This window comes from Brienomyrus brachyistius, unplaced genomic scaffold (genome assembly GCF_023856365.1).
Source record: "Brienomyrus brachyistius isolate T26 unplaced genomic scaffold, BBRACH_0.4 scaffold85, whole genome shotgun sequence".
NCBI classification, from domain to species: Eukaryota; Metazoa; Chordata; class Actinopteri; order Osteoglossiformes; family Mormyridae; genus Brienomyrus; species Brienomyrus brachyistius.
Genome location: NW_026042360.1, coordinates 694,903 through 722,890, shown reverse-complemented (window position 1 = coordinate 722,890; position 27,988 = coordinate 694,903). Strand labels below are relative to the sequence as shown.

Below are 27,988 nucleotides of genomic sequence, written 5' to 3'. Positions count from 1 at the left end.
GACCCTCGATTCACAGTCCGTAGTCGCAGAACATAGCAGTCCGCAGTCGCAGTCCGCAGTCGCAGAGCCCCGTAGGTCGCAGGCTCTGGCGTTTAATCCCCGTCTGGCGCGTCCGGCTCCCTGCAAACGCAGTGGAAATACGGCAGGCAAATAAACGGCAGCAAAGCAGCGGCGTTTCGCCCCGTAAAGTAACTGGGAGACAGCAGCATGGATAATTTGTCAATCAACAGCAGGTTTCGGAGCTCCGTGGTAAATCACGGTAAGTACGTTGGTTTATTGTAAATTGTCTGAATTTCTGCAGTAAATTGCAACCATTCAGGTAAACGGGTTACAGCCGTGTTATACTGGTACAAAAAGGAAGCCTATAGCCCAGGTGCGCTGAGATTAGTACGCGTTCTGCGCGCCGAAGCTCCGTCCTGATTCTGTGTACTGGTTTATTTAATCATTTTTGTTTGACCAGTCTGTACTTGAGGGTCAGAGAATATTTATTGAACATCGATGTTATCTGCGCCCGTGTTTATGCGGCGCTGCAGCGATAGAAAAAGACCCGGAGGTCCAGCGACACTCCTGCGATGTAACTCCGCTTAAATGACGGTAAAGCCGGTATTCATCTGGGTGCCATTATTTTACCCGCCCCGAGCTGCCGTGCGTTTAAAGGTGGTCGGACCGCTGACAGTAACCAGCTGGCGCGCAGGATTGAGGGAAACTTCTGCGTCTAACCAGAGCTGGCTCATGATGCGCCATCGGTCCCGGCTGACGGGGCTCTGAATCAGATCAGTGATGGGGAGCCGTGCGAGAGACGGCGCTGCGGAGCGGGGCAAAGGCGCGTCCCGGCGGACCGGGTCTCCGGAGGAGCGGCCCGGGGCTCGGGAAGCAAACGTCACGGGGCCCTTGTTTGTTTGGTGCATTTAACTTTTTGTTTGCAGTCCAGTGATGCATCCTCGACCTCTGGTCATGTTCAAGAATGTAAAAAAGTCGTGTTCTTCCCAAGTATTGCAATAATTCCCCAGCAGACCCAGTGAGCAGATCGCCCATTTATCATATTTGCAGATATTGTTTTCTCACACTGGAAATTCCTGTTGAGCCAGTACATTGGAGGAAGTTTGCTAAAACTGTTAAATGTATTATTAACCCTGTAGGGCGTTAAAATCCCGTCTGAAATTGCAAGGTTTGTAATCATCATTGGTTAAAAGGGCTTTTCTTGGATGGAAAAGCCCACAAATCTGCAAGAGTGATTAATCGTTGTCTGTCCCATACTTCAAGCTGACATGCCCAAAACTGAGCTTATTGTCTTTCTCGGATATTCTTATCTATAAATACTTTAAATACTACAGATGCATAAGGTTCACATTGATGCAGGCTGATATTAGCCTCTAGTGAATACTTTGCAAGCCGTGGAGATCAGTGCTGATGGTGATGAGTGACACTCTGCAGGGACGAGGGACACTCGGAGATGATGTCTGCAGTCGGTTGGTGGTATCAGACCCAAAGTGTGGGGTGAGAGCAGACTGGTCAGTGTAATCAGTAAAGGTGTCTTTATTAGCACTTTCAGCTAATCAGTCATCGATCCTGGTGGGGATGGTAATCGCAGTGACATGGTTTAGACTGGTGACATTCTGCCGGCCCTTCATGTCATAATGGTGAGTTTCCAATGCAGCAGGTAATAAGTTTTGTCCTTATTTGACGATCTCTTCCAGGAGGGTTCATAAGGGGTCACACAGTCTTCCGGTTTATTTTCCTCCACCATCTTCAGATGCCGGTCCCATCCACTGGATGTCGGCTGAGCCCAGTTTGGGCACCAGTGCCAGCGACTCTGTCAGGCCCCTTAACCAGTGGCTCATTAGCGCGGGGGTGTCTCTGTTGACCCAGGGTATCTCTGCCTCCGTGTGTTTGTCTGGTGCTTGGGGGGGTGGTGCAGCTGCAGCAGTGTGTCAGCAATAACACTCGCTGGGTTTTACACATGAAGGCAGTTTCTTTGTCACGGTCTTCCCCCCCGCGTCCCCCCCCCCCCCCCCCCCCACCCCACACACACACTGAAGCCCATGACAGCATAAGTAAATAAACAGAGTTCTGTTAGCTGCCATCCACAGGCACATGGCGTCTGCCTCTGTGACCTTACGGCAGCAGGGAGCCTGAACCTGCTTACAGTGGGAGGTGGCCGTTGGAGGGGGGAGAGGGGGTGCGACGCCCAGCTGGTGCGGTGGTGGGGTGACCCTTATCTGTCAGTGCCACCCACGACATTCAGATGAACCTTTGTGCCCGATTCTCTCCCCCATTCCCCCTTTGAGTAGCGATCCCGTGTACAGCACGGTGATCCGACTGGGAAGCCCTAACCCTGTATGAATGAGGGAGAGGGTGCCAGTTACCCCACACTGGGGGGGGGGGCTTTGAGTCCGAGTGGATGTGACAGCATCCCTTAATCAGGGCTGTTCTGCAGGGAGCAGAGAACCTCACAGATTCCATGCTTCTGCACCTCTGTCGCTCCACTCTGCTAGGGCCCCGTCATGTCGGGAGACTCGCGGTCGACTCTGCCCCATCGGCCAATGGTGGCATGGCGCTGATGATGTAATGGTGTCCGGCTGCAGCACTCCAGAGCCCGGCCGGGACCGCCGTGGTTTAAGTTGGACTTCTTGCTGCGGCAATTAGGATTAAATATTATGTTGGTCTGTTCCAGCCCACAGCGGCATAGAACCGTCCACAGTTCTCTGTTCTTGTCTTTATTTTTAACACTTCTCTCTTCCCGCTTCCTTCCCGTCTCCTGGCTACGCCTCCCTCACACCTGAACGGTCCCTCTGCTCCTCCCTGTGCGTCCTCCAGACGATGAGGTAAGGCTCCGCCGTTCGCGGTTCCTCTGGTTTCGTACCCGCACCCCCCCCGCCTGGCATGGCGTCGCCCTGAAGGCCCCGGCGCTGCTTTGGGTGGAGATGTTTCTAGCCGTTTCTCTGGTTTGCCGTGACTCCGATGAGACTGTGACCTCCGTGGCATTTACGGACGTCATTTATCAGGACGCCTCTTCTGGTTTCCAGCTTTTATTCACAGACTCAGACTACATAGAAGCACCAGTGATATTTGGACCACCCCCCACCAACTGTGTCAGAGCCCCTTTCCCCACGTCCCTCCCCCGTAGCTGCCCACAAAGGACAGTCTACAGCTGTGTTTAGACTCACTGTTTTGCGTCTAAACGGAAAAGCCACCTGGGGAGGCGTGAAGGCCAGGGGGGGATGGGGTGAGACGGGGTGGGGTGGAACATTTTTGAGCCCCACCAAAGGTCCCGTGATGGGCAGCGGTGTGCCCAACTTCCAGTTGTGAGTGCAGGCTGGCAGCTGGCGCGAGTGTCCGGCGCGAGTCCCCTGATGTCACTGCGCGGACGCCTGCCAGGGAAACGCAGTGACCACAGAGGACCCTGCTAAGGCCGGGCGGGGGGGGTCAGTCCCACATCCAGGCCATGTGAAACATTCTCAGCTGCATTCCGTGGTTTTAACCCAGTACATTTCTGCAGCAGTTTTTCGGGAATTCAGTGACCTTAAGCTGCCGCCTGCTCATTTGGCAGTTTTCTTTTTTGGAGCGCGACTCTGCACCGTTTTTGGGTGGACCTCTTTGGCTGGGTGTCGGGATTGCCCCCGGGCCGCCGTCAGCCACGCTGGTACACCCCTGCCGCTGGCGAACCCCGGTGGGGGTGTGGTTTGTGGCGTTTCTATGGTAATCCAGCTTCCAGATGATTTTCCATGAACATTCTGTGAGAGAAAATTCACTTTTTTTTGTAAGATATAATCCCCCAGCTGTGAAGTGGTGAGAAGTTTGTGCTTCGTCCTGCTTGTTGGCCACAGGCTTTGGTGTCCCCTTAAATGTGAACCCAGGATCCCAGGGGATTGTGGGTAATGTGTCCATGTGGCTTCTCTCTTCTCCCGCGGATGGTACCTGTAAGCCTCTCCTATTTGTCAGAGAGTGTGCATTTTGTGATAAGGGGACACTGATGGAGGGTGGTAGGAGCAAAGGCTGCAGAGTGGCTGCACCTGAATTAGGTTAGGGTTAGGTCCCCCCAGTAGGCTTGGTGGAGGTTCCTCTCTCATTCCTGGGACTTTGAGGGTGGGTGACCTGGAAATACCAGAGTTTTCCAGCTCCTTCCATGCGACATGGTCCTGCCCAGTGTCTTCCAGCTGAGCGTGTGCTATTAATATTCCTGTGGTCCGGTTCTCATGGCCCCCTGCGATGACCCCCACTGGGCCTCTGGATTGGTGACCGCGAACGATCTGGGCCATCACGCTGCTGCGGGGGGGCACATGAGATTTCATATCTCACACTATGTGCGTTTTGGACAGGATTCATTCAGTCCCGCGTGCCACGTGGTGTTGACTGCTGTGGGCGGGGCTCTGATGCAGTGTTCAGTGTCGGGTCTGGGGAAACGACATGGGATGTATTCTGGCTTCCTTGGTCCCTTTCGCCAGTGATTGAACGGGAACACCCTCGTTTCCAGGGAGATTTATGGGCTTGTTTTTATTCGCTGCAGTGTTGCTTTCACTGGGAAGTCATTACTCTGAAAGGTCCAGCGTAATTGGCCGCCGCTCCCCTGGGCTTGTGGGATTCATACTCCGGTCCACAGCCGTGTCTAGGCCCCCGTCATGCCCCCCGTTAGTGTTCCTGCCGCCACCGCAGCGTCTCCTGACTGATCTGGCCGTTGAGGGCGGCAGCTTCCCTTGGATCTGCACTCTGCCTGGACTTGGATCTCTCTTTGCGTGATGCTGATGTAACGAAGCGGAGCTAACTCAGAGCCCACTTTAATTACTGCGCCCCCTGCTGGGCAGTGTAGTCAATTCCAGACAGAAACTTGGGTGATGGCAGAAATCAGGAGATGGATTCGGGGGGGGGGATTCTGGTAATGGCCAGACGATGCTGATTTTGGGGGTCAACAGGACAGCCCCGTCGGTGGTGTGTGATCTCATGGTTCATGGCGTGCTGCTGAGCTGGACTGGGTAACAGATCCTCAGAGCTCTCCTGACATCGTTGCATCCAGTCCCTGGCTCTGCTTATCCCCCCCCCCCCGCCCCTCAACGCAGTTATGTCTGACCGGATTGGACCGCCCCTTCCTGTGCTTTGAAGCTCCCCCCGCCGGCCCTCGAAACACCGCATGCTGTGCGGGCCCCCACTTTGAACCAGCAGGTGCTGGGTGAGATCCAGTTTCGCGGCGTGGAGCTGGTGAACGTGCACCTGGCCTGGCGCCTCGCTTGCATTCCCAGTGCCCGTGGCCCTCACGCCGGGCAGCCATGTGCCCCTAGCCTCCAGCTCGGGCTGCCCCATCTGTCGCTCCCTGGGATCTGTGTCCCGACCGTGGAGGTGAGTGGAAGGTATGGGGGTGTAAATAGTCCGGGATTGTTTCTATACATCCTGACAATCTAGACGGGTTCTTCCTGGCCAGCATCACGTGCTGCGTGATCGTTGGGGCTGCTTTTAAAACGCCGCAGTGAGGGCCTTTTGAATCTGTTTGTTTTGTTAGTGCTGGGGGGGTGTAAAGGCGGCATGTTCTCAGCATTCAGGGGAAACCCTTAATAATGCCGCAGGAACCTGGAAGCTTGGGCTTAGAACAAAGATGACGCCGCCTAGTGCTTCGGTCCGATCTGCCGAGGTTCCCCTCGCATGTCTGTTACCCGATTGTCTTTGTGTCGCCGTCTTGTGAGTAATGACCGGCTGGCTCTTCCGGGTGTTTACAGTGTGGACTGACAGTCATGTTTCCGGGGGCCCGGGGAGCAGAGTCTGCGTGTCGGGAAATCGAGAGCCCTCCATTCCCCGAATTCCTTCCTTGCGTGATGCCACACCCTGTATTGGTTTACGTCTCGCCCTCTGGTGGCAGCCCGTGTGATGCGGCTCTGCCAAGCTCCGCCCTTCCTGGAGGTCCCGCCCAGCATGTGGCATCTGAGAGGCGAATGGCTGCGGAGCCGGTGCCCGGGCTGCTCACACCCCCGTTCACTTCAGGCCCATTGTGGTTCCTGGGTGGGGGGGGCGTGTGGCCTGCGTCTCTCCTGCCGTTCTCGTCTTGTGATGAAGTGACGTGCCAGTTTGCCCATAATCAGGAGCAACACACAGCCTCTGTGGCCTCACAGCCAGGCTGATTCATACTTCAGAGCTGAGGTAGCCTCCCACTCCTCCCCAGACATGTAACTAGAGGCATCAGATGACAGCGATTGATAGGCGGCTACTCTGAATGTGCCTGCGCTGAGGCTCTCGGGGAGGGACGCTTGTTCATTACTGAAAAGCAGATGTACACCTAGATTACCGGGGCAAACGATTGGCTCGGTGACTAACCAGTAAGCTGCAAGCATGCATAAGCATCTTGGGGTCTGATTCGGGCAGCTTTTCGGACAGCCTGACTTTTTTTTTTTGTGTGTGTGTAGCCTTCATAAGTAAAACAGCCCAGAATAGTGTTTTTTTGTTGTTGTTATAAATGCCGCAAACCTTGGGTGTAGCCTTGGTTTGTGTCCTAAAAGACTGCTCTGTGTCGATTTTTATTAAACGTTTGAAGTGGTCGTATCAGATGTCGTCGTCTCCTTCCAATAAAACCTGTTTTGGTAGCGGCTTCACCGCGATCTCTGCCACGCCGTGAGCTTGCTGTGTTTCCGGAGCGGGCATGAGGCCACGTGTGCTCAGTGTTTCGCTCCAGTTTGTGTGCCGGTCGGCGGGGATGCAGATGGAGGGGATTTATGGGATACTGGCTGCCTTGCCACTCATCTTTATGTGTCCCACTGGTGTGTGAGGGCTGCCCTGCTCCAGGTTTGTTCCTTTGTTTGAGGGGGGAGCAGACGAGCCTATCACCATACTGCTGAGCGCTAACAATGGGTAGCGTGCAGGCTAAACCCCCCCTCCCACCAGGCAGGTGCAGCTGGCACAGGAATGTGCCCCTGTGGTTTCCTTGGATGGCTCCATTTGGGGGGGGGGGTTGGCACAAGACAGAATGGAATGCCTTGGATTCCAGCGCATGCAAATCTGCCCCCCCTCCCCATTTCTACACGAGGGTGAGAACTCTGGGGGGGCCCACCTGTTCACCCAGGGCACTCATGGCCATGATGTGAACCCCCCTCCCGGGGAGACTGTTTGCCTAACCTTGGCAGTGTGTTCAGCGCAGTGTTTGCAGACGGACCCGGGCAGCAACCCCGCAGCCCAAAGACATCCGTCACACTGCAGCCGGGTGCTTCTCACTGCATGTCCCCTGCAAAACCCGCACGTTCCGTGACAAATTTAGCGCAAATATAATTGCATCAGTAGCTGTCCGGTGCCCGGGGTGGGGGTGCTTAGGGGGAGTTTTCGGCTCCAGCTGTGGGTCGTTTTCAAATGCCTTAATGCTGGATGTGAAGGTGAAAACCTGAATGCTACCGGTCCAGAAATGTTTAGCCGGCTGTCAGCGACCCAGAGTGACCCTGGTACTGGTCCATTCTCTGAAGCGTCGCATCAGAATCCAGGCTTCAGAGGATGGCTGCCGATTTCGTAGCTGACACTTAGACAATGGACCTGAGCGCAAGTGCATTTTGTAGACAAAACAAGCCCTTCGTCTTTTCTGCCAGGAGCCCCGTCTGATCGCTGGGCTTCAAGACCCTGCCACAGTGAGCGGCCCGGCCCCGTCACGTAGCATGCAGCCGTTCAGTGTTCTTTCAGATGTTTCACGCATTTTTGTGGCCCTTTTCCCAGGCTGCCAGAGGTGGGAGTTACAGTAGCTGAGATGAGCACTGGCAGTTGTGGTGGAGCCTGCCGCTTTGTGGCGAGAACATCCAGGGAACATCTCATGTTGCCGCTTGCTGTTTAGTGTGCTTATGAGCACAGGTTTGCCAGTGGACCGTCTGGCATGAATGATGGTGATTCCCGCACCCAGCGCAATACGAGAGGGACCACTGAGACCTCGCCTTTCCTTTACTGGGATGTGTGCAGGCAAAGCTACGTGTGCCAGTAGTTCTTGGGAGACTTTTCCTAATGGCTGAACTATTAATAGCGCGACAGCCTGAGAATCTGACTGAGGTCAGCCCTGAGATTCCAGCTCTGTGACTGGGGGGTGAAAAATGTACAAAATATGATTAAGTTATTACAGTAGCTCTGGGGCAGTTTTACATTCTGTTTACTTTTTGTCCAGCACTTCACGGTATGTTCCAGAACCTTCCTCTGCCAGCCTTTGGCACATGACCCAATGGGAGGCTGTGTTCCCCAGTCACACAGTTATTCTGACTTGGGGGGGGCTGCCTTAAATTTGAGGTGGAAGGTCTGCACAGTGATGTGCTTCAGATGTGCAAGGACCATCGCAAAAAGCAAGTAGCTCCAAGTTTATTTGACATTTTATTAGTTTCCGAGCAGCTGGTAGGAACCGCCCACCCCAGAAAAAATCCCTGTTTTCTAAAGCTGCCTCTGGTGCGAGACGGGCGGGGAGGAGCTGGATCGTGTCTGGTACACGTCCTTCTGGAGGAATCTAACCGGGACAACGGGGGTTTCCGGCTGCTGCTGAAGAACTGATCCCACCCACTGTCCCCGAGGGACTGGGAAGAACTGGGGATTGTGGCCAGATTGTTGCCAGGGCAATGGGCACCCCATGCTGGCGCTGGGTGTCATGAAGAGCCCTGGTGTATCGAAGCGTCCAAGCCGGGTAACAAACAAAATGTGGCAACATCTTACACATCACACCTCGCCTAACTGCTCGACCTAGCCTGGGTCATGGGGCATTATCCCCAAAATCCAGTGACCTGTCCTTTAAGGCTGAATGGAAACTGGCATTGGCTAGACTTGGCTGCTAAGTAGGTTGTTGCATGAGTGCAGCACAGGGTCCTCAGGCCTGGAAATCACCAAGAAATCACCCGCACATTTGCTTTCTTAAGGTGGCAGCCAGAGCCAAATGTGTTCCCTCGTCCATGTGGAAAATGAATCTTCGTTCTGACCCAGCGGTTGGCCGACACACCGGGTCCCGCTCGGTCTCGTGGCCCAGGAATTTTCTTTCATGCTCCACCACTTGAGTGAGACGTCTGCGGTAGGTTCTGGATAAGCGGGCTTGTGGTCGGAAGGGCCGGCCTCCCCGGCAGGGTGCCCACAGGAAAGTTTTAACAGCTTCGCTCTTTATTGCCTGTGTTTATCCGAGTTGGAGGTCAAAAATGCACATATAAGTAGGGAAACGTAAAAAAAAAAAAAAAATTGGCTCAGGTTAGATTTAATAAGTCAGGATGGTTTATTCTGATGCTAAATGGCACAAAAAATTCAGGTCATTATCGTTAATGGTTTTTGAGATATGGAAATATTGAATTGTCAAGCTTTATTTTACCGTCATCTAGTTTAGTGGGGTGTTTGTGGCCTTCTATGAAAAAATTGAGGTTAAATTCAACCGATATTTTAGCTGAAGAATGCAGAAAAAAATGTTGGATTTCAATGTGTAATTTCAGTGTGATATTTAATTTATTACTTTATTATGATTTAAATGTGACTCTTCGACAGAAGTTGCATTCTGGGCCAGTTCTTTCCTCCTATCTGCACTATCCTCCTGGTACCTAAACTACAGTGCTGTAAGGCAGGTGGGGAGCCAGCAGGGGGCAGAGTGCCCGGGGACATCTCCAATCTGGGACCCCACGAAAGATGCCACAGCCTCAAGTTTTCTGTGGGCTCGTGTGACGCTCGAACCAGGGATTTCTGGAAGTGTTGTGTGGGTTTGGGTTGGAGGCGGGTTCGAGGACTGCTCTAGATTCAGATTGAGTTATTTTCAGTCTGTTGGGGAGGAGGTGCAGTGGAAGGTGTGAAGATGTCCCTGACGTATGTGTGTGTGTGTGTGTGTGTGTGCGCGCTTCAGCTCGGTCATTCTGCGCATGTGTTCGGCTCCTGTGGGCTGAATCTTGTCCACGATGTGCTCGCCGGGTGGCTGGGGGGTGTGACCCACTTTGCTAAACAGGCTGCGTGTTGCGTCGTGACTGCAAAGGGTGTTGCTATGACAGCAGTGGTTCCAATGGCATGCGAGTGCTTCTTGGGACCTGCGCTCGGTCCTCAGACTCCCTGCAAACCAGCAAGCTGTCCGTGGGCCGTGACCCAATGCCAGCCTGGGCAGCTGGGGGCTGCTGGGGGGGGGCGAGACTGGAGCTTATTCCCGGTGGGTCCGTACTGGCGTTATTCGGGGCTTTGCTGGTCCAGTACAAGTCACGCCTCCCGCTCATACAGGGCGGCGTGTCCATGGTCATGTGACCGTGCAGGTGGCGTTTACGACTAACCTGATAGAATTGTAGGTGCCGATCCCAGAACTGATGCAGACAGATACATTTCACTAAAACGATAAATCTATACATAGCTATGAGCGGTGGAAGAGTAGCTGGCCAGTGATCTCCAACAGTGAGATATTTTTATGTAATTTATTACATAAGAGTAACTTCCTGCCAATTACTGGTCGATCTCTGTAACACCTCCTTGAAGCGTTTCTGTCCATCTGCTTCTGTCACTGTCTCTGCGGGGGGGTCAAACCTCAAAGAATCATCTGTGGGCCCCCTGGGAGCGTAGGGTGGTGGTGGGCAGCATGAAGGCTTAAAGACAAACACCATTCCACCCAACTGCGTGTACCGCGACGCAGACTCACCACAGCACTGTTAACACAAACGGCCACTTCAGGTCCCCCTGCCTTGACCTGACCGAACCTCCAGCTGACTGCACCGAAGGGAGCTGCTCCAGTATTACAGGTTTACTCTGCCTGCCCAGAGCTCAGACACCGCAGAGAGAAAGGATGTCCGTTTAGCGTTCAGTGGTGGCCTAACGCGCAGTGTTGCTGAACACGTTGACACTGTAGTGGTGTTGGTCTAGTGTGCAGAAAATGGAACCGAACATCTGACCCATATCGGCCGTGTCCCGCTCAGGTCAGGTGCCTGTGTGTGTGTGTGTGTGTGTGTGTGTGTGTGTGTGTGTGTGTGTGTGTGTGTGTGTGTGTGTGTGTGTGTGTGTGTGTGTGTGTGTGTGAGTGACCCCCCTCCCCGTCCCGTATCCTGTGATCTGCCTCCAGTTTATTCCCGGCTCCTGGCACGCGGTCAGTCCCCCCCCTAGCCAGCTCCTCCCCTCAGCTGGGCTGTTCTCTCTTTCCTGTATTTCTTGGGGGGGGGGTGTTCGTTTAAGCTCCACCTCTCTTGCTCGACACGCTGTGTAGAGTAGAGCTGACTCTGCACACCGGTGGTCAGCGTCATGGTGAGTGTAGCCTGACCTCTGTGATGGGGGTGGGGGGTTACTGTGCCGCTCACCATCTCGCTTCATGGTGTGTGCCACTGGTGGGGGGGGAGGTGTTGCACGTCGGAAGTGTAGGAAATGCAGATCCAGTCTGCGGTAAATTTTCATTTTCAGATTAAGAAAGGCGTGTGAGATGGGAGCTGGGGGGGCAGGACATGCAGTGTGGTGTGGGACCACCGTGCATTGTGGGTAGGGGCCATAGAAATCGGGTGCCGTGGTTGCATGTTTTTAGTTACTGACCGATCCTGGGCTCTGTACCACACTGAGGTGTGTGTGTGTGTGTGTGTGTGTGTGTGTGTGTGTGTGTGTGTGTGTGTGTGTGTGTGATCTCCCGATGTTTATGTGCGGATGAGGGACAGGCAGGAAGTGTTATTATCTGTTATCCAGTAGTCGCTGCCGGAATGCTGCAGACCCAGGGCCCGGTTCTGTACCGGGTCACATCCGCCTCTTTGGTTAGGGTGCCTCCTCTGTCTCCAGAACCTCCCAGGGACCCAGAACCATCTGCCTGCTGATGGGCGTCCTCTGTGACTGACAGTGAGCCTGCAGGATCCCCCATCCCCCAAAACATAAATATTTATCAAAAGGTAGGGCTGGGCAGCTTTGGTATTTTAATTGGTATTTTAATGCATCAGGGGTCTTGGGGGGGGGGGGGGGCATCCTTCCACACACCCCCTCCACCCTCATGGAGCATCGTGGGGTTTCTCAGCTTAAATCTTTCTAAGTGCTGGTTGGCAGGGAAGCGCGGCGACGTGCCACGGCGAGCTGTAAGCAGGAGCCGCGAGCTGCCCACCTTTAGTGGCCTCATACTCATTAGCTGATGAGTTTTTAATTTTAAATGTGATTAATTTGAAATGAATTACACGTCACCTGAGACTTTTCTGTACGGTTTTATATAAATTTGCCAAGAATCAGGCAAAGCTCGATGTATTAGAAATTTTCACCGAGTGGTTTTAATTAAGCCTAATTGCAGTGATGGAAATTTCCGGAAGGTCACGTGCTTTCGCTAAGTTCGGCTTTTTCTGTGGGGTACTGCATCAGTGCACCTCGCATTGTTGGAGGGGGGGTACGTCCCGCAGCTTTCTCCCCCGGCGCTGAGCTCTCGCAGCCTGACACGTCGCCATGATGGCCGGTAGGCTATTCTCCATGCTATGGTAACACTGCCCCTGAGGGGGGGTCCGCCCCGCCCTGAGCACAGCACCCTACGCCGTTACCTGCGCCTTTTCACGCCGAGGATGGTATCTTTGAAGGCTTCGCCTACGCCTCATTCAAACAGTCTTATTGTGGGTCTCCGCTGTGGGTCCGTGTGAGTTTCTGGCATCGCTGCTCAGGAACTGCGATAAGAATCCGGGTCGCTATTGGTAGGGGAAGTGGGGCCGCCCGTTCGGACCAGATGGATTGCAGGTCCGCCGCCCTGCCCGATGACATGGCGAGATATCGGTCAGGAGGCTGTGCTGTGCCAGCAGGCCCCCGCCTCTTCTCTGCAGTCACTGTCTCTTAGGGTTTAGGGTCCTCTCAGGCCCCCCGTATGCGGGCTGTCCGCCTGCCAGTGACCAGATCAGATGGTGGCCAGATGCTCACTGTCGCTGTCAGCTGAAACCTGCGCTTTATTCTTGGGGGAGCACATTTCCAGGGCCCCGGTGGCTGTTTTATCACTGGGGCCCCCAGCGCAGGCTAACTCGGCTACTGTGCTCTGTAGGAGGGGGGCGAGCCCGGATGTTTCCGCCGTGGCATGTGTACACCTGCGTCGTGTCAACACTGTCCTTCACAGAAGCGCGGGTCCTGGAGCGCCATTTGAAATTTGACCCCCCCCCCCCCCCTCTTTTTTAATAACGCCCTTAGGGAGAGGGTCTGTGGGTGGGGGGCAATGACAGCTCCCAGAATGCCTGACCTTGAGCAGTGTATAATAAGGTCGATGTCTCCCTCCCCCCCATCACTCAGGCCAGTTAATTAGGCTCAGTTTTCTGTGATTATCCCATCTTCCTTCCTTTCGATGGCGGCCAGGTAGCTGCTGGTTCCCTGTCGCCTTTGATCCAGGGGCCGGTTCCGAGCCCAGCTGCAGGTGCCCGCTGCGAGCCGTGGGCTTTGGGCCCCCCCCATGGCTTTCTGCAGAAGGGCACAAGAGTTCTTTGTTGCATAGTTGATGACAAACCTGCCAAAAGGATCAAAGGCTGGTTATTCAGTGATGAGGGGGCGGCTTTGTGGTATATTTTATTTTAGGTTTTCCTTGTTTAGCTAATGCTGCTACGTAAATAGATCTGAAAAAAACGATTGTTAAAATAACATTCTAAATAACGCTTGGTATAGTGCGTGGCTGTGACCGCGGTATTTTATATAGCATTTTAGTTTCATGTTTTGTATCGGTCTTTGGGTTGGTTTTCATCTGCGTCTTCAGACAAATCAGCAGAGGGAAGTTATAATGGTGCTGCTTTGTGATTGGCTCCCAGCTCGTCCTGTGACTGTTCCAGGCAAATAGTACCAGTCCAGCCGAAGCTCACCTGATGGAGCGAAAACGTTTTGCTCAGGTTTGTGGGTGTTTCCAGAATCCATGGTCTGCACTGGTCCGAGGGTGATCTTATACTGCAGTAAACGGTCAGTGAGGCTCACAGCAATCCTCCACTTTGTGTCATGTTTCTCGTTCTGGATGTAATTCTTCTCCTGTTGTGAACTCGGGACTCTTTCTGGGAGCGGTCGGCATGGCGACCGGATCTGCACTCGGCCGGACCCGGCGAGTCGATTGTTTGCGACACTTGTTTAACCCTGGCCCAGACGACCACGCTTCCCCAGGAAATCGTAACGAGGTCCATTAACGTGCCAGAGTCAGGCCTGAGCGGAAAGCAGAAGGGAGGCAGCAGGAGCAGGGGAGTACTGTGTTAGAGCAGGGATGGTTCCCCCGAAGGCTGTAGGGACCCCCATGTCACTGGGGCCTTCATAGTCACACTGGAATAGTCTCTGTCACTGTGCTGTGAGCTTCACTGGCGACATAGATGTGACATAGATGTTCATCTCGAACCCACTGGCTCTGTGTCTTGAATGTCACTAATTTGTCATCTGTGGTGTCCTCTGTCGCCGCCTCCCCCCCACATGTTTGGGCGGCTTCCCCAGGCTGACGCTGGCTGTTCCCTGTTAGAGCAGCAGAGGGCGCCACCACCTCTCTGCTGTTATTTTGGACGTTGGTTAATGCGGGTCTGCCCCAGTTCCGCTGCATGCAGCGAAACCCTGACGTTTTAAGTGATGGTGCTCAATCGGCAGCCGATTCTCCCGCGTGGTCCATGGAAATGCCGCAGTGATGGATCCTCCGCTTTGTGTTCGTGTCACCAGGAGACATTTCTGCTGCAAACAAGGCAGGATCTTATTGCTGAAGTGTCTGTTGTGGATTCCTGCAGCAGTAAAATGAGGGAAGGATGTGTGTGTTTTTGGTAGAACCTCCCTGTAATGGGAAGTGTGTGTGTGTGTGCATGCTCACTCGGTTCTGCCCACTAGCTGCATGCACGCTGCTAAAAACGGCCCTACTTACTGGGAGCTCTAGTCTCTATGATTTTGGGCCTGATCTTCTGAATTTTCCATTATCAGGGAGACCGATCCAGGCTCACTGCGATTTTCCCCCCCCCCCGGCCGCCGGCACTGCAGTGTAAACAGAGATAAGTGAGGCATTTTAACGATGCCTGGGAATGCAACACCGGCAGTCCTGCACAACGGCTGCGTCACTGGTGTCCGGTGTGCACCTTGGAGCCACAAGGGGGCGCTGTTTTCATGCAGAGCAGGAGAACAGCTTTCGAATCTCCTGGGCTGGCAGAACATAAATGTCCATGTATGAGGTTGGCGAGGTCGACCGTGAAACACCGGGCCGAGCTGTCTGCGGGTCCATCCTCACCGCGCCGTCGTGGAGAGAAAATAAAATGTAATATTTAATATTGTTTAGGAACATTATTTATTTGTCTTTTTTTTTTTTTTTTCTTTTTTGTCGACGCCTGGCTGATCACACGGGGGCAGTGATGTAAGCATGCATCTGCTGTGCCGCCCCCGCGGATGTGTGTCCCCTTTGTGAGGCACAGACGCCCTGGGGGGGTCACTGGCGCTCTGCAGTGCCCGTACCACTCACACCATGGCACCGGCCTCCTGCGTCTCCACCAGCGTCTCTTCGTGCCCCAAGCTTTTTACCCATGATGCCTTTTGATTGGGGGGGGGGCATGAATACGGTTTTATTGCAGAATTGCAGCTTTACAGAGACCACAATTACTGTTTTTGCAGTTCTGTAATTACCAAAGTGGACGTTATAACTGTAATAAACACAGCAGGCTTCCCCAGTGCTAATAATGCTGTCATTCCCCCCCCCCCCCCCCCCACTTCTCCTGGTTCGATCTGCAGTGCAATTCCTGCCTGTGGTTCCTGTCCAGTACTGGGGCGTTTTGGAGACAGATGTAGCCCCAGCAGCCTTGGTGGGTGGGGCTTAGGAATCGCTCTGTGCCGCTGCCCCCTACCCAACGTGATGCCTGGTGCTAATTGGGTGGGGGTGTGGCCTTGCAAATATGACCCCGCCCACAATCTGCATAGCTGACAGGGGGCGAGAGTAGCAGACCGGCCCTGTTTGTTTGCTGGCGTTCCCTTACTTCCTGCTTTGTGTACTTACCCGCCGTTTGCTCCAAGTGGAGAGGATGGCAGCGAGCCCCGAGGTGACCAGTGACGCTGAGGTACGTACGTGTGCGTCTCCCCGCTCCGGCCGGCCGTGTTTGTCAGTGCTAGGGTGTGTCGGCCCTGTGCGTCCCGCTCTCTACTTGCCGGTTCTGTGCCCGCCGGCCTGGCTGATGCCCACATTGCTGCTCCGGTTCTCTGACACGTTACTCAGAAAGGCTGTCGTGCGCTGGGGGGAGGGAGACTACCGGCCAGATCTAGTCCCTGGGTACCCCTGTCCTGCACCTCGTTTGGGTTGGTGGGCGGTGCCTAAAAATCGCTCCCGGAATGTGGGGACCTGGCCATTCGATTTGCCAGTTTTGTCATGTGATCTTGCTCTGCCCTTCCCCTCTGGGAAAAGTGTCTGGCGTCGATCTGTGGAGCACATGGGGGGTCCAGCACTGGACGGGGGGGCTCCTGCCCCTGAGAGCACAGAGCTGTATCAGCCAGTGACCCCCCTCCCCTCCTGTGATGTATAGACCCATCGATCTGCAAGTGTCTGTTTTTGTACAAAGTGACAGAAGCACATTTTGGGTCAGTGCAGTGAGGTGTTACAATGGGAGGTGCCCCCCCCCCCCCCCCCCCGGTCAAATGGCCACCCGGGTTTCTGCTTTCTGTTCGACTGTCCTGGATTCCTAATCTCAGTCGTGGGGGGGGTCGGGTCGGGGTCTTGTGTGTGTATGTGTGTGTGTGTGTGTGTGTGTGTGTGTTGTGTGCATAATATATTGTGCAGACATTTGATGGTTAAACCTCAGCTTTATAATAATCTGTGGCTAAAAAAACTAAAAATGCCAAAAGACTCGGTGACTTATGATTAAGGTTAAGATTAAGGATTAAGTTTAGGGTTAGGGTTAGGATTAAGGTTGGGGCTGGGTAGGGGTTACGACTGTTATTGTTGGGATTAGAGTTTCTCTCATAGAGATGAATGGACAGTCCCCACAAAGTTATAATTACAGACCTGTGGGGGGGGGGGGCGTGCTCAAATCAATGTGACATTGCCGTGGGCTGGCCGATCACCCATCTTTTCGCGTACCCCCCCCCGCGCGTGTTTTGTAAGGTCACGGCACGAGCTGCTTGCTCAGTGAAGTTGCTCTCTCAGTGCTGTGTCCCCGGGCCCCCGCAGCCTGCTTTAAATGCGCAGCACGTTGGCACGGGCTTGTTGCCGTCTCATGGCTGGCTGTCTGCTCCAAGGGGGGGGTGACGGGGTTTAGCTTGGCAGCCCCTCACACACAGTCTGGGATGTGAGCCTCCCACCCCAGTGGGCCCCCTCACCCCAGGCCAGTGAATCCAAGGCACTCCGTGTCAGGAATGCCAAGCGACAGCAAGACCCGGCCTGGGTGATGTCACTACACCACCCCCCCACCTCTCCCTGAGAGACTGTATTTGTATCAAAACCCCCCCTCCCCCTCCGCTGTTGGCATGGCCCCCCGCAGTCCTGGTCCTGTACAGCCTGACCTCACCGCTGCAGTGTTGAATGTCGGCCTTCATCTGCATTAACTGCACAGTCCGGACATGCTAACATGCTAACTTAGCATTAGCACTTAGCACATCCCATTCTGTGTGGCACTTGACCCGCCGATCGGTGCCCTGGGGGCTGTTGGCCGCTCGATGGGGCTGAAGGACTTGACGTGGGGGGGGGGGCTGGCTGGCGGTGTATAAAGGTGGTGACTCACAAGCCCTCTGCAGTCGGGTGAGAAGAGCCGGGTCAGCAAGTGAGCCGGGTCACGTTCCATCGGAGGTATGAGCTGAGGTTTGTCGCCGGGGTAACACAACTGCGGGGGGGTGGAATCTCATGCTGCGATGTCGCTGACTGTCAGCGTATGGGGGAGGGGCATGTGCTTTACCTGGGCACCAGGAGTGCTGCCTGGTGGGATTCCTGCGGGCCCCGTGCAGATGGAGAGGCGTGACCTCGTTAGTGCCGGCCGTATGGGGCGGCGTCTGCTCCAGCCTCGCAGCAGGGGAGCGTTTCCCAGCGTGTTGGGGCAGCAGGAGGCGCGTCGCCGTGCCGTTCGCATTGGGGCCATGTGCTTTCTGCACGCCGGTGGTCACCCTCTGTGAAAGGCTCTGCCGTGAGCCCGGGGTACGGGACACGCAGGGGGTCACCCAGCCAGCATTACACTGACTGCCTTCTTCCTGGGCATCAGTTAAATCAGTGTTTCTCACCCCGGTCCTCAGGGAGCTGCAGACGGTCCACGTTTTTGCTCCCTCCCAGCTCTTGATTAGGTTTTGAGAAACATGGAATTAGACCGGATGCCGGCTGTCGTCCTGACCCGCTCACTTGGGATATAGCATGTTTGGGTCACTTACCTGTTGGCTTTCTTACTAAATCTGGCAGGACAGGTTCTGGTGGTCTAAGTGAGTCGAACCGCAGTGTTGTGTCTGCCGGTGGTTCAGCTGTGTCCAGAGTTCCCTAACATGACGAGTAGCTCAGTGTCTCCCTCTCCTGGCCATTATTCTGAAATACAGCCTCCTTGTACTCGTCCTCCCACCCGCCTTTCAGTCGCTGGTCTTCCATTTAATAATTTCATACTTCTCTCTCCCCCCTTTGTGATCTCCCCCGTCTGTGCTCATGTGCACACCCCCTCCCCGCCCCCCCCCCCCTCGCAAAACACACGCTTCCCTCCCGCTGGCTCCGCCCATGTGATGCCCCATCCTTTCCCGCGCCCCTCCCCTTTTGGAGATGGCGGAGTGCAGTGTAGCCCCGGTGGCCATGGAGGACAGTGACCGCGAGGCTGGGTACCATTCGGATGACCAGCATCTTAGCCCGGAGTCACCCGGAAATGGCCAAGACCCCCGAACCACACAGGTATCCCCATACCCCCACCCTGGCAAATGGATTCCTGCCAACAGCCAATGGTCAGTGACTGTGGGCGGAGCCTCTTAGGGGGCGTCTCTGGAGGTGCAGAAACCCACACATATATATAATATAATGGTGGTTGCCATGGCACTTACATGCCGAGTGTGATTCCAGGGGTACCGTAGACAGGCTTTAAAGATGGAGGAGGGATTGCACAGTACTCAGGTGAGTGGGGAATCCTGCTGTAAAACACTCACCCTTCACACTTTCACTGATCATGTCGGAGGCGTGCAGTCACATGTGCACCCTCTGCAATTGCCCTCGACTTCCGGGGGTCCGCGGTCGCTCCACCAGCCAGCTAGCAGACGTCCTGAACGGTTGGAGCCGCCCCGGGTGAAATGGCGTATGTGAGGTGAAAGCCGGGGGTGGGAGGGGTCGATGTTCCAGCCTGGAGAAATCCACAGTGCTAACACCAGGAACAGGGAGACTAACTGGACTTCCTGTTGTGTGCTGTGGGGGGGGGGGACGGCTCCATCACATTAGCACATGGTCTCTGGAGCAGGAGTTTGATTTTAACACCCCCGCCCCCCCCCCTTCTATGGCTAATAAGCTCACTCTTCGATATTTCCACCCCGGCGTCACCCCTGGGCTCAGCTCTCTAATGGCCGCTGACTGACTTTCTCTCTTTCTACCCTGAAACCCTGACGCACATGCTGTGAGCCATTTTAACCTATTTTGGAGGAACGAAATATCTTCTCTCTGCCTTTCCTCCCTTCTGCCTCTTTCCATTTCCTGTCTACATTAACCCTCTCCATCCTGCTGCCTGCCACTCATCCTGCACCATCCTGCCAGCCACCCAGCATGTCCAAGGAAGATTCGGAGGACTCCGAGCTGGATTGCATCATAGGAGACCTCCCGTCCAGCAGGGGGCACCCTGTCCCCAGCCATGAACCGCCGGGAGACAGGGACGCAAAGGCCCTGGACACGTCAGCCCTGTTGAGGCCCCCCGTTTCAGGCAAAGCACGTGGGGAGCCCAACTCGGAGCAGGAGAGAAGGTCCAGGTTTCATCCGGCCTCTGCGGACTTTAACCAACCTTCTCCTGTCAGTCCCTCAAGGCCCAAGAGCCCCTGGGGATGCCATGACCCCTACGACTCCGCAGAGGTAACACAGAGGGCACTCTAGCACAGGACACCCTCTGAGTCCAGCTGTCTGGGGCTCTACAATCTGTCCACTCGACCCCTGACCCTGTTCCAGCTTATGGTCGGGTGCATAAGTACTGTCATGATCCGCAGTATTGCACACACACTATATCCAAGCATTATGCATGACGGCAGTCTGCTGCTGGAACATGAAAGGCTAATGAACCTATACCCCGAAGGCTGTACCGCTATACCCCGAAGCTGATCTCGGTTTGGGCTCTGCCGTTGTACCCTGAAGTCCAGCACTTCCTGTATTGCAGAGCCGCAAAGTGTCCGTGAAGCGTCCGGATTTTACACTTCCTTCTGGTGTAGAAATGCTGCTTCTGTTCCTGTCAGCTCTGTCGGCTTTGTCTCTGGTTTGTACTGTTTTGAGCAGGACCTCAGAGACACCGTGCGTCCAGTCGTACCTTTTAGATGAGTCTGGGACAGTAAGGTTTTCAGAAGCACATGAATGACCGTGCTGAGGTTAGGAGCACCTGGAGGTGGCACTGATTAGGTCTCTCTGTCCTTGAGGTCAGGGGCGCCAGCCTCTCTGTGTCCGCTTCAATGGGGGGGGGGGCCTGGAGTGGCTGCCTTTGAACTCTGATGGTGAGCCCAACGACAGGAACGCAGACTCTGTCTGAGGTCTGCCCTTCGCTTCTAATCATGGATAATTAGAGAGGTGGCACACCGGAGAACAGTTTCCTGCTGTGAGGGCGCCATCTGTTTGCGATTTTGTGTACTACAATAACAAGGTTCTGAAATGGCTCCGAATAGCAGCGGAGAAACTGATGGTCGACCCCCAAAAAAAGATCAAGGCTTTGATTCGGTTCAGTGACGGTCAAGGAGTTTTAACACATTGGTGTTTTGAGTGCAGCGTTCCCCATGACGAGCCGGGCGTCGAGCTCCCTTAGTGCATGTGGCGTTCCTTTTGCTTGTGAATCATGTGATCATATCATGTCCTCCTTGTCACCTCCGTGTTTGACCAGTGAGCTGCGCAGTTCACACATGCTGCTCTCTCCCTCCCTAACAGGATCAGGATAAGGAGTATGTTGGCTTCGCCACGCTCCCGAACCAGGTACACAGGAAGTCTGTGAAGAAGGGCTTCGACTTCACTCTCATGGTGGCAGGTGAGTGACTTGGACAGCAGGGTGGCTGAAGTGGCCGAATGGAGCGCCCCCACCTGGCTGAAAGCTCTAAGGGCTTTGAGTGTGCTTCCAGGCGAGTCCGGCTTGGGAAAATCCACCCTTGTCAACAGCCTGTTCCTCACGGACCTCTACAAGGACAGGAAGCTGCTCAGCGCCGAAGGTAATGAATGTTCGTCGTCACGGCGGCTTTGGGAAGCACGAGCTCCGGCCAGTAAATCTTGTGAAAAGTGCTCTGTGTGCTCGTTCTTTCCAGCGTTGGGACGAAAATGTGGCTTGTATTTAAATTTTGACTGGACGCTGGGATGTGGATGAACTTGTTAATAATTAGATATGCCAGCGCTACCCTGCTGTGTTGAGGCTATGAGGACGGTGATGAAAGGGGACTTGGTATTGGCTCTCACCATGAAAGGATGATGGTGATTGGCTCTGGTGTCGGGGGGGGGTGGTGATTGGCTGCCTTCACATACAGAGCGCATCACTCAGACGGTGGAGATCACCAAGCATACAGTGGACATCGAGGAGAAGGGGGTCAAATTGAAGCTCACCATCGTGGACACACCCGGATTCGGCGACGCCGTTAACAACACTGAATGGTACGTAAAAAAAAAAAAAAAAAACAGAAAGGGGGTGGGGCCTGAGACAGCCTGAACCAATGGGTGACGGAGCTGGCCTGCTGACCTGAAGCTGGCCTTCTGTTGTTCCCCATACAGCTGGAAGTCTGTGGCAGACTACATCGACCAGCAGTTTGAACAATACTTCAGGGACGAGAGCGGCCTGAATCGCAAGAACATCCAGGACAATCGCGTGCACTGCTGCCTGTATTTCATCTCGCCCTTCGGCCACGGGTACAAAGACCACTGCCTCCCATTCGGGGAACTTCTCATCGGCTTGGGGACGCAAGGGCCTCCCGCTCTGAGGCGAAAAAGCCTGCATGTGTTCACTAGCAGCCAGCATGGTCACATGACGATTCCCTGCTGGCTAAACGTGTGCCGCAGTGGTGAACTTTGTCACCAGTTTGTTGGAGAAAATGCTGATTGCTCACTTCTCACCGCAGACATCAAAGATGCTTCATGCATAAAGCTGTTCTATTGTGCTGCATGCTCAGGTTTTATGCCACAGAAAAGCTGTAGAACAGTGCCACCTGCTGGTCAACTTTGGGTACTAAGCATGGGGTTAATGTGTAACTCCAGCGGCATGATATGTTATTAGGTTGATCTTAGTTGTGGCTCTGTGATGGCTCCTTGTTTTCTGGGATGCTGGTGAGGTCCTGAGGCTGCCGGTCACAGTGTATGGGCCCCAGAGGTAGGAATGACCCAGCTGTGTGTCCTGGTCCCCAGCTTGCGCCCTCTGGACGTGGAGTTCATGAAGGCCCTTCACGAGAAGGTCAACATCGTGCCCGTGTTGGCCAAGGCGGACACACTCACCCCATCTGAGGTGGCAAAAAAGAAGCTGAAGGTAAATCTCACGTTGCTCGCCGGGGGGGGGGGCACAGGATTAATGTAAAATCTTCTAAGTAGAGAGTCCCTCAGCCTCCATAATTAACAGCCCTCTGCTGCTAAGTGAGTGTCAGAGGTGGCTCTTCTACTTACTGACATATGTTGGATGGGGGGGTGGGCTCTTGGCACCTGACCCGCCCCGTACCCCACACTCATTTTGGACTTGCAGATTCGGGAGGAGATTGACCAATATGGGATCAAGATATACCAATTCCCTGACTGTGACTCCGACGAGGACGAGGAATTTAAACAGCAGGATCAGGAGCTAAAGGTGGGGTGTCACAATTTAGTGTTGGGTGGGGGAGGGGGGTTGCAGCACCTAATATAGTATTCAGAGCCCATTCTCATGTTCTCTACTCTGATCTGATGCTCTGGTGGGGCTGGGAGGGAGGGGTGGGGCTGGGAGGGTGAGGGTGGGGCCTGCACTTCCTGAGTGACCATGTTTGACACTTTCTGCAAACATTTCCCTTGCTTAATTAGTCACATTCCTAATTAATCATGATCACTTTTGTAATGCAGCAGCATTTCCTGAACGATCTGCACTGTGCTTTCGATGTGTAATTTAAAAACACCGCAAAGCACTGCACTTAATTAAGGGAGATGGGAGAAGTCAGCAGTGCAGTGGAGTGTAACACTGTCCCCACCCCCCCCTCACCACACCCACAGGAGAGCATCCCCTTCGCCGTCATCGGGAGCAACACCGTGGTGGAGGCTAAGGGCCGACGGGTCAGGGGTCGGCTGTACCCCTGGGGCATCGTGGAAGGTACGCTGGCTCACACTCCGGAACATTCCGTGCAGTAAAGCAGCAGGTGAAGCGACTCGTGACCTGTAAGTGTGCAGTAGTACAAATGGAGTAAAGTGTTTAATTCTGCTAAGTAGACAAACAGCAGGCGGCGTAGCGGCTGAAGGCATCAGCTGATGATCTGAAAGCTGCAATAGCGGCCTTAGAGCACAATGCATAAGCCGGTTTAGTCTGGTCAAAAAGCAAAGAAATACCAGCTGAATGAATACATTACAGGAGGCCATGGATCTGTACATGAATAAGTGTGCAGTGTCCCCTTCACGCTCACGCATTTGGCAATAGCAGTTTTGATTATTCGTGAGCCAACTGTGGAAAATTTAAATGGAAGTTTATGGGGCTTGATTGTAGAGACTGGCAGAGTACACGTAAGCCGACAACTGCTGAGAATGATTTACAGCAGATGCAATCATGTAGCATAATGCTTGTTAGTGTAAGTACATACTATATCATTAATATTAAGCCTTCGCTTGGGGACGCCATGCATCATTGCCTCGGCAGCCAGCCTCACTCCCACGTCAGCTGTCTCTGTAATCGTAGAATCTTGCATTTCCCGCAGTAACTTTTCAGTGCCAGTAATTTTGCATTTTTAATAAGTCCAAAACGTAGTGCTCCCATACAGAGACGGTTTCTATGGTTTGTATAAAAAGTATTTTGACATGCAGTGTACAGTTCTGTACTGTTTATTCAGAAATTGGTCATAAATAGAGTTTATGTTACCGTTCAGGCTAGCAGACTGTTGCGTGTTGAGGTTAGGGTGTATTATTCCTGAATTGTCACTTTCGTGGGGATCAGCTGCCCCAAACCGTGAGGTTAACCCCGCGCTGCCTGTGGTCTTGGCAGTGGAGAATGCTGTGCACTGCGACTTCGTGAAACTGCGGAACATGCTGGTACGGACACACATGCAGGACCTGAAGGATGTGACCCGGGAGACCCACTATGAGAACTACCGGGCCCACTGCATCCAGAGCATGACCCGCATGGTGGTGAAGGAGCGCAACCGCAAGTACGGGCCCATCTGCGCACGCACACGCGCCCGGCTTCGGGATCGGCGGTATTGTAAGAGGTGACGGGTTGCTTGTAAGTCTCACAATCCCCATGACCCCGCAGCAAACTGACTCGGGAGAGCGGCACGGACTTCCCCATCCCCATGGTGTCCAACCTGACAGACAGCGAGACGGAGAAGCTCATCCGCGAGAAAGACGAGGAGGTACGACCCCCGGGATCTGGGCAGCCGCGCGACCCGGTGCCAGGCACAGAACTACACCTCCACTTGGAACTGTGTGCTGAAAAGTGCCTGACACCCAGCGCCGACCCGGGGGGGTCCTGAACACACCCCCCTCTCCAGCTGAGCGTAGTCCCTGTTTAGTAGCACCCTCCGGAAGCCCGGCACATGTCTGTGCCCCATGCTGCGCCCTGTTGGCCACTGAGGGCACTGCGAGTGGCAGGGGAGTCTAGCCATTGGTGCAGGGCGGGTGACCTTGCTTGTATTGGGAATGTGTGAGGAAACAGGCTGGTGTGTTGGGGTTACTGTCACATTTTCAACAAAATAGGTGCCATATATTTATTTATTTGTCTGTTTATTTATTCTGGAAGCTTCCTTATGAAGTGTGTACCCTTTTCCCTCATTAAAACCAGTTTCACCAGCCGTGTGTGTAACTGACAAACTGTGTGCCAAGACTACACACCTTTAACATGCCACGCACACGCACATTGAGGACACGCCTCACTGGCATTGTCACACCCCGCCCCTCTGCAGTGTCACGGCAGCGTTATGGTGACACTGTAACTATCCGTGTCACAGACCTCACACATCTGTGAGTATAACACTAACCCTGCTTAATACTCTACCCACTAACTCGATTAACTTCTGTCTAAGTACATTGAACAGGTTAATGTTCCTAGTTAAACTCAGTCATATAACAAACCTGTGTAATGCTGGAATTTCTGGCTAGCAGCAGTCCGGACACCTCAGAAATCACTGGACCATAATTCATTAAATAGCTGCAGTTTTCAGTGCAGTGAGTTTGTGCTTTTTAAAAACTAAAAATCACTTGTTGCTTAGTTTCCCCAGTTTGTTTGGTCGTGGAGGTAAGTGGGTCTATCCCCTCCTTATCTGTCAGATTCATAACGTCACCCATTTTAAAAATAGTAGGCTGCTGCTCAAAAGCCTGCCACTAGAGGGCATTCCTGAGCAAGACACTGGAAGGTCCAAGATTGGTGCAGCCTGTGGTTGTAAATGTGGGTTGAATGTGAGGGGGCGAATCTGACCATATCACCTCTATCTTCCAGCTGCGGCGAATGCAGGAGATGCTGCAGAAGATCCAGGAGCAGATGCACACACAGAAAGAGGCCTACTGAACCCCTCCCTGGGGGGCTGCTCTCAGGATCTGTTATCCTTCACAAAAAGTTGCCCCTGCTTGCCCCCGATGGCCCTATCCAGCCCCCCCTCGTGTCTCCACCTTCCGCTCTCTCCCTTCCTGAAGCCTTCATCTGTAGGGAGGAAGACGGCAGCGACGGCGGTTCCTGGGCCATGTGGCTCCCTCTGCTGGGAGAAGCTGAGGATGGTCCTGAAGGGTGGAGATTCTGCGCTCGTCACCGGTGTCCCCAGGCCGGACACTGACACTGGGATGGGCTTCCCCCACATGCATTTAAACCTCATACTGAAAAATCACTGTTAGAGGAGCAAATAAGAAGCGTATCTGTCATTCCAGTACCTGCATTAATAATTTCACAGAAGAGTGCTAAGTGTTATCTGCTTACTTTATATCATTTTAGGCTCCTTCAGCCTGGGTAGCTTCTTATGATCTATGATTTGTTTTTCTGTTCTCTTTCCCCTGTTCATTCCCTGCATATTTCTGCTCCTTTGCACCGTCCACCACCTGCCCGTGCCCCGCCCACTCACTGTCCGTGCCCCGCCCACTCACTGTCCGTGCCCCGCCCACTCACTGTCCGTGCCCCGCCCACTCACTGTCCGTGCCCCGCCCACTCACTGTCCGTGCCCCGCCCACTCACTGTCCGTGCCCCGCCCACTCACTGTCCGTGCCCCGCCCTCATCCATGTTCCACACAGCTCACCTGTTCTCTGCTGATGCAGAGCCCCCTGTTATAACATGGGTTATAAAATGTGGTGTGGGAAATTGTGTGTGTATATGTTCTGCTATATTGGTTTTTGTTTTGCTTTGTTCCAGCTGCGTAGCACTGCAGATAACAGCTTCTCCTGTGTCGTATGTTTGTATTCATCAAGTGTTTAACCCCTCAAGCTATAATTTGATATTCATGGATAATTTTTTTTCTCCATATTTTTATCAGGTTCTTAATTTTTTTATTGTTTTTGTTTGTATGGGTTTTAGGGGACATGGGAGCACTTTAACTGAGCCTCGCAAAAGAAAAATAAAGGGGACCTTAAAGTGTGATAGGTGCCTTGTCGAGTGCCTGTCTTTAAAGCTCCTGTAACCCACAGGGCCTTCTGACCTCATTTCAGACAGGCAGTGTGTTTGGACTGCTGCCATGCCAATGAGGGGGTTTAACAATTTAAGGTGTTTTACCACTGAAATTAGCTTTAAGCTGAATTATTGTACTATTAATTTTGAATTCCTGGAATGAAAAATAAAAGCTGTCATGATACATGTCACTTAGTATGAGAGGAAAGCAATTAAACATGTAATTTAATAAATATGGGTATGGAGAGTGTGGGATTGGGGTTGAATGAATAAACATTACATGTATGTGGTGCTTTGCAGAAGCATTGGGGAGCCACTTCATCCGCCACCACTATCTAGATGATGCAAGAGCAGCCATTGTGTGCCAGTACGCACCCCACACAGTAGCTGAAGGGGTGTAGTGGTTAGCACTGTTGCTAACCCGCCATGACTGGATAATGCAGCTCCATCCTGGGTTGCAGGAGGCTCCAGCCCAGTGGGTAATTTTGCCCTTATCAAAAGACACCCAGGGATCCATTATGACCTGTTACTTTACAGCCCAGTACTCAAACATACTTTACTGGCCACAATAACACCCCTCCTAGGGGCAATGCAGCTCTCCCAGCTGGTCACCCATCCAAGTACTGGCCAGGCCCAAACCTGCTTAGCTTCAGATGGATCACTAAGTCTGACCTGCAGGTGCCATGGCTGCTGACATGCTAGAACGTCTATCAGGAAGTTAATGGAAGGACTTTAATTTACAGAAGACCACATGGCCAGTGTTTGCGGGCCCAGTCTTTTAATACCAGTGTCTATCTTCTCACCCAGATCAAAAATTTGCCCCATTGAGCTTCTTCTGGAACGACAAAGTGTTTTTGTTTTACCATTGCATTTAAAATGATTATGTAATAACTATAAATTCAGAGGTTTTTTTTTAAAAAAAAACCCAATAAAAAGATAAACTGTCATTTTGTGTTACGTGCATGTGGTGTGTAGAATCTGAGATGCAGCCTGTAGGGGGCAGTGTGTGGCCCAAGCCTCCATGTCTGTGATTAAATGGGTGGGTGGTTCAAGCTCACTCTCACCATGTCTGTGGGTCCTTCAGCAGCGCCCTTAAGCCCCCCCCCCCCCCAGGTCTCTGGGTGGCCACCCTTCATGGCCAGCTTGCTCTCACATACAGAGAGTTAGTCGGGGCAGGCGTAAGGAGAATTTCCCCATGAGGACTAGTAAAGCATCCACAAAAGGTTTTAAATCTGCACGAGGACCCAAAGCATTA

General features: G+C 53.4%; 1 protein-coding gene across 7 annotated transcripts; it reads left to right on the top strand.

The window, feature by feature from the left end:
- LOC125727067 (septin-4) lies at positions 1–27,680 on the top strand. Of its 7 annotated transcripts, none has more exons than XM_049003696.1 (13): positions 11,694–11,789; positions 18,554–18,679; positions 19,523–19,831; positions 20,882–20,978; positions 21,070–21,156; positions 21,466–21,589; positions 21,707–21,841; positions 22,334–22,451; positions 22,662–22,763; positions 23,159–23,255; positions 24,135–24,297; positions 24,402–24,501; positions 25,584–27,680. In XM_049003696.1, the coding sequence occupies exons 2-13, from the start codon at positions 18,554–18,556 to the stop codon at positions 25,650–25,652; spliced, it is 1,527 nt and encodes a 508-aa protein (XP_048859653.1). In that variant the 5' UTR covers positions 11,694–11,789; the 3' UTR covers positions 25,653–27,680. The 7 variants fall into 7 exon arrangements, with proteins under 7 accessions (XP_048859659.1, XP_048859658.1, XP_048859653.1 ...); XM_049003695.1 differs by lacking the exon at positions 11,694–11,789 and adding an exon at positions 15,168–15,893; XM_049003698.1 differs by lacking the exons at positions 11,694–11,789; positions 19,523–19,831 and adding an exon at positions 15,561–15,893.
- The last annotated feature ends 308 nt before the right edge of the window (positions 27,681–27,988 follow it).

Coding starts and splice junctions, on each gene's coding strand:
- LOC125727067 (XM_049003695.1), top strand. CDS start 15,858: ATGGCAGCGAGCCCCGAGGTGACCAGTGACGCTGAG. Junction 18,680..19,522: donor AAGACCCCCGAACCACACAG/GTATCCCCATAC, acceptor CCATCCTGCCAG/CCACCCAGCATGTCCAAGGA. Junction 21,590..21,706: donor GCCGTTAACAACACTGAATG/GTACGTAAAAAA, acceptor TTCCCCATACAG/CTGGAAGTCTGTGGCAGACT.